This window comes from Helianthus annuus, chromosome 3 (assembly GCF_002127325.2).
Source record: "Helianthus annuus cultivar XRQ/B chromosome 3, HanXRQr2.0-SUNRISE, whole genome shotgun sequence".
NCBI lineage: Eukaryota > Viridiplantae > Streptophyta > Magnoliopsida > Asterales > Asteraceae > Helianthus > Helianthus annuus.
Genome location: NC_035435.2, coordinates 132,528,883 through 132,535,404, shown reverse-complemented (window position 1 = coordinate 132,535,404; position 6,522 = coordinate 132,528,883). Strand labels below are relative to the sequence as shown.

Below are 6,522 nucleotides of genomic sequence, written 5' to 3'. Positions count from 1 at the left end.
GTCTCTCATCTCCACGAACTTCAGCCTTGGTAATGCCTTAGTGTGGATGTCGGTTCTCTGGTCTTCTACACCTACATGCTCAATCTCGATCAACCGATTTAAAACAAATTCCCTTAAGATATGATAGTGTTGTGTTCCATATAATACATAGTTTTTATATGCAATTCCCCGTATTTGTGACTGTCTATACTGCAAAACTAATTCGAATAGATAACTAATGGAAGACAATCTTAGTTTGTAAATCACAATGTTCGTAGACAGTCTTGAACCCAACCTAGAAATCCTAAATCTTAAGAATCCATAATAGAACTCGCTTTGTTGAATTAGTAACATGGACAAGAGGTTCACATAGGTCAAACAAAGTTGAATGGGCTGATGAAGACTGCTGAAAAGTCAAAACTTTATCTGTTAAGAGGTTAATTTAGGCTGCGGGGTGTGGGGCTTGGGTTGGGGGCTTTGCTCGACACGTGGTGATTGTGGGCTCCACCAGACCACCCAAAAAAAAGTGGGGTGTGGAAACGGCGTGAGTTAGCGGCGTTGGGGTGACATGTTGGCTGGCATTATTTTTTTTATATACTTGAGATTTATAAAATAAAATAAAAACTTATATTATTTTTAAAAAAAAGTTACATAACATCCTAAAAATTAAAAAAAAAAACTACTTATTAAATCCTAAAAAATTAAAAAGAAAGTAGTTAATAATTCCTAAAAAATTACAGAGTTCGATAATTGTTACAGTAGGGAACCCACTTAAATTCCGGATTCCCGTCATGCCTCCACTCGATCTTCGCGATCTTCATTCGATCGTCGTGGCTCAAGTCCTCCGCAGGGAGACGGTCGAAACAAACTTTTAACCAATCCAGCTTCGGTTTTAGTTCACGTCACTTGTGTTGGCAGGCGTTTAAATTATGGCGAGTGTTACCAACGTGTTGTTGGTATTGTTGGAACGGTTGTCTCCAGTACGCGGTTTGACTGCGTTGTAACGTACATTGTGCATCGACGATCGAAGTGACAAGCGCAATCTCCTCCTCCTCCGTCTAGTGCACCATTTTCGCTTTTGTTGTTTGGTTGAAAAAAAAAATTGTTGTTGCGTGTGAGATTGGTTGAAGAAGTTTTGTGAAAATTGTAGGCACGGAGTGGGTTAGCCAACGTTGCCTGGCTTCCCCTGCCCCATAAACGCCCCCCACTCCCCGCAGCCTTACGATTGCTCTTCACACCAAAAGATCTACGGGGAAAAAAAATTTGTCCATTTTTAGGAATTAGATACATAAACAAGAGATACGGTTTCGTGGAAACTCTCAGCGACTGTTTTGTATTATTATAAGACTCCTTAAATAAAACTTCAAATACAAACTTAACCAACTTAACTAAATACAAGACTAAACATCCTTTCATATAATAAACAGACCCAACACACCAGGCCCAATTCGGTCGCCAAACAGTACACCAACCCGTTTCTCATGTGAATAACGTCCGACAAATTTTAATGTTAGAAAGAAGATAACATTGGGATATAACGATGGACATTATTGTAACCGATCCCTTGGTTGCAGAGATGGCTGGGCAAATCAAATATGTGTTCATAACTCTTGTTAACAAAGTTGTACCTTATGATCTTATCTTGAATTTTCACTACCATGAATGCAGATTCTTCTTCATCTTCACCCCTAACCACATCAAAGACTTCAAACAGACGATAATTTCCCACCCCTCGGCTATTATTATAGAGGGGCCGAAGCTCATCAAGCTCCACTTGGTATTTGATAACCCACCCTGAATAATCACTCAACATTTCATACACATTCAGGCGTGAACGATGTTTGCGACTAATAGATTCCACCAAATGCAGATGGCCTCCAGATTCCCCAAAGTAAAGTGGAGCCTCATCGCGAGGCGAAGAGAGATCCCTCTCTGGCAACGACATCATTTTCAACTTTTCTTGATCGAGCTTAAAGTATACTAGATCAACTCCGGGAATCCAGTGCATTGCTCCATTCCAATAAACTACAAAACAGAATAACGTAGAATCACCAGGATAATCAGACGCACGAATAGATTGTTTTGAAATTCTCCATTTCCCGGTATTAGACGAGTAGATTTGGATCTGAAACAGCCTCCCATAACGACTTACATCACGAAGACAAACAACTTTGTAATGCAAGTCTGCTCGATGATATGCCAGGCCCATAAAACCTTCAAAACCGATTGTTCTACGAGCATCTGAACCACCAATGACCGATGGGATGATCGCAAATTTCTTGGTAGTGGGGTTAACCACGTAGTATTTTCGTCTGCTACAACAAAGCAGTAACCCGTTACAAGATTGCATGATTCCGAAATCACGATTAGGGTAGAAATCACGAGTACGAAAAGGAGGAGGGGATGGATTTTTAAGATCAAATGGAATATACAAATCATGAAGAAAAAGACCAGGGGAAACCGGAACATTGTCATACAAGAGGGTGAAGCTTCGGTGACTCAACAACGAATGCCAGTGTTTGGATACGGATTTGAACCGAAAGACGGAGGTAAAGGGGAGCCTGCGAAGGATTTCGGTTAAAAGATCATCGTTGGAACCAACTATAGCTCCAGACTCATGTGTGACTCTTAATTTGTTAACCATTTTTGGAGTGATTTGAGTGTCATGAAGAACATTTGTATTTAAATTGGGTTGTCATGGTGAAAGATTGCTATGGAAGCTGTTGATAACAAGCTTGTTATGAAAGCCTTAGACTTTAATATAGTTGACCAGAATCAATCAAAACATTTTTAATAAATTTGTTGTATAGCTTATTTAGTAACTCTATGTTTTTTTATATATATTAAAAAACTCTAACTAACTATTGTACGAGTAAAATGCACGAATAGTCCCTATGGTTTGGTGAAATTTCACCTTTATTCCTCAATTTTTCAAAATTACACTATTAGTCCCTGTGGTTTGACAATTTGTTACTCGGGACTATCCGAGTAACAACTTGTCAAAGCACAGGGACTATCCGAGTAACAACTTGTCAAAGCACAGGGACTATCCGAGTAACCTTCATCCGCTTTAAGGACTATCCGAGTAACAACTTGTCAAACCATAGAGACTAAAAGTGTAATTCTAAAAAGTTGGGACTAAAGGTGAAATTTCACCAAACCACATATTGTATTAAAAAAGCTTATGTCCATTAAGTGTATGTAATTATAATTATAAATTAAATATTCCAGGAAATTGAAAGATGAATTATGAACAACTGAAACCCTAATTTCCTTTTATATCAGCTCTCAATTTCATGTTTCCAACTGCACCTCCATCTCTTATTTTATGACAACTTCAACCCTTCAAATATTAAACCCGAGCACTTATAACACTTCAATCCCTCAAGTATGAGACTTGCACACTTCACCACCCTGATCAATTATAACTTAATAACAACTTATAACAAGTTGTTACAACCAACTTTGTACCATATAATGCAACATGAATCAGAGAACCCTTATTATTTTATCAGAATCCTCGGTAAATCTTGAGGTTGGGGGTAGGTTTTTGCTATTGATATTTAGTTATGGGCACAATTATTCTGTTGTGGTAAAAACTAGTTATAACAATAAGCACCAAGTATTAGTTAGACCAGAGCTTGAAAAAATGACGTTATTTGACATGTGGACGTTGTGTCAGGGCGCGTCAGAATAGTGGCGTGGTGGAAAAAGGGGTGTGGGAAGGGGCGTGGAAGTGGGCGTTATTTAACACGTGTCACCTATTTAATATTATTATTTTCTATTTAAAAATTATATAATATCAATTTAATCTAATTACATAAATTTATAAAATAAAGAATATAAATTCACAAAACTACATAAAATTAAAAAAATTTAAAAATTTTCATAAATTTTAATTTTCGTCTTCGTCAGGTTCGTCTCGTGGAACTGTTGGATTTATATGTATGGGTTCGATAAGTCAACGCTGCTGACCGAACTATGACCCGTAAGAGTTACACCTTGGGCAACGAACATTAAATCCACTTAACGTGATTAACTGGTGACCACGAACAATTAACGGAACGAAATATATAATTATCTAGAATAATTATATATCAACGAGAAATGGGATTTATTATGTATACACGTTATAAATAATATAACGTTTAATTACTTATTCAATTAAACTTTGTTTTTCGGGCTTCGTATCGCTTTTGGGCTTGTACTAGACGTGTTGGGTTTTAGTGGCCTAAAAAATAATTAAGGATGATTGATAGGGTTATTATGGTTAACCTAATTATATATTACTATATATAATTGTTTCAATTTTCTTTTTTTTTTTTGTGATACACACTGCCGTAAGAAAAGTGAAAGGAGTTCACTTTATTTTTGTGGGACAATCAAAAGAGAAGGCAGCTGCCACCTTCATCAAAAGTGGTGCCACTTTTCTTTGCTCTAATCTTACGACAGTTGACCGGCCAAGCCAAAGCCGTCGCCGTTCGGTTCGTGTTTGTGTCTAGCACTCATTCGTTGTATCTCGGTGTCTCATACGGTTATTATTAACCAAAAGGGTATAATTTTTTTTTTCATCAGTAGATTAATTATTTTATATACCGTATTTGCATGTTTGTAACCATGATCCTGTTCGGTTCACTTTTGGTGTTGATTATTTATATTTATTCCGCTGCGTTTTTATTAATTATATATTTAATTAATAAAATATGTCAAACCCGTTTTGATAAAAAGTAAAATTGACACCACTGAATCCCAACAGGAACACTCCAAATGTGTTCAACCAAATCCGCTCGAAGGTTGTGATGTGTTGTATACTTTTTAATTTCATTCAAGTTCACTTCTTGTTCTTCGTTACTTAATTCTTTGGTGCGTGACTCGTCTCCTTGTAAAAGAAGCGGATATTATTTCTACCATCCTGATGCAAATGTTATTTCCATCAAAAGGAAGGGGCACTTTCTCGAGGAAGAACTTCTTAATCGAGGAACTGGAAATAATGTGGTTGATCTTGAAGAAATTCAAGAACCAACAACAACCGCCGATGAAGTCGGAACGTCTGAACAACAAGAAATTGTTGCTGATGAATCAGGCATGAACACAGGCGTTCGCAGAAGTAGCAGGACTCGTAAAGAACCTGACATATACCTTTGGCATCTCGAGGGTGCTGAAGTCTTGGTAGTAGATGAGTCTAATGACGAACCTACTAACTACAAATTTGCTATCTCAGATCCTGAATCTGCGAAATGGCTGGAAGCCATGAAAGCTGAGATGCAATCTATGCGTGATAATCAAGTCTGGGACTTGGTTGAGCTACCCCCCGAATCTCGGGCAGTAGGGAGCAAATGGGTTTTCAAGAGAAAAACCGATATGCATTGAAATGTACACACCTTTAAAGCACGGCTAGTTGCGAAGGGTTTCACTCAAACTCAGGGTATTGCCTATGATGAAACCTTCTCGCCCATTGCTATGATCAAATCAATCAGGATATTGCTTGCCATAGCCGCGTACTATGACTACGAGATTGGCAAATGGATGTCAAAACCGCTTTTCTTAATGGGCATCTCTCTGAAGATGTCTATAGGGTTCAGCCAGACGGTTTTGTTGATCCAAAATATCCTAATAGGGTGTGCAAGCTGAATAAGTCCATTTATGGACTCAAGCAGGCGTCTCGTAGCTGGAATCTTCGTTTTGACCAAAATATCAAAGAGTTTGGTTTTGTCAAAAATGAAGATGAGCCTTATGTTTACAGAAAAGCTATTGGGAGCACTATATCATTCCTCATCCTGTATGTGGATGATATACTGATTATTGGAAACAGCGTCCCTATGCTTAACGAAGTTAAACACTATTTGGGAACTTGTTTTGCAATGAAAGATCTTGGAGAAGCAGCTTATATTCTAGGAATCAAGATCTATAGGGATAGATCTAAGCGACTTCTTGGGCTAAGTCAAAGTACATACATAGACAAAATGATGACACACTTTAAGATGGAAAACTCCAAGAAAGGAGGTGTTCCTATGACTAAAGGGACTGTGTTGGACAAATCGCAATCTCCTTCAACGGACATTGAAATTAAGCGAATGGAAGCAGTTCCATATGCTTCAGCGATTGGTTCTATCATGTGTGCTATGTTATGTACTAGACCTGACGTCTCGCATGCTTTAAGCATGACTAGTCGTTATCAGCAAACTCCTTGCATTGCCCATTGGACTACTGTTAAGAACATTCTGAAGTATCTGAGAAGAACTAAAGATGTGTTCTTAGTATTTGGAGGAGTAGAAGAAGAGCTCACTGTAAGATGTTACACTGATGCCAGTTTTCAAACTGACCGAGATGATTCTCGCTCACAATCAGGTTTCGTATTCACTCTAAATGGAGGAGTTATCTCATGGAAAAGCTCCAAGCAGAGTGTGGTGGCGGATTCAACCACCGAATCTGAATATATAGCCGCATCAGGTGCTGCAAAGGAGGCTGCTTGGATGAAGAAATTCATAACCGACCTCGATGTGGTTCCAAGCATTAAGAAACCTATCGAGATATTCTGTGATA

General features: G+C 38.2%; 1 protein-coding gene across 1 annotated transcript; it reads right to left on the bottom strand.

Annotated features, from left to right (window-relative positions):
• Window positions 1–1,281: 1,281 nt before the first annotated feature.
• Window positions 1,282–2,664, bottom strand: LOC110929655 (F-box protein At5g07610). The gene has a single exon (XM_022172823.2). The coding sequence runs from the start codon at window positions 2,621–2,623 to the stop codon at window positions 1,490–1,492; it is 1,134 nt and encodes a 377-aa protein (XP_022028515.1). The 5' UTR covers window positions 2,624–2,664; the 3' UTR covers window positions 1,282–1,489.
• Window positions 2,665–6,522: the final 3,858 nt, after the last annotated feature.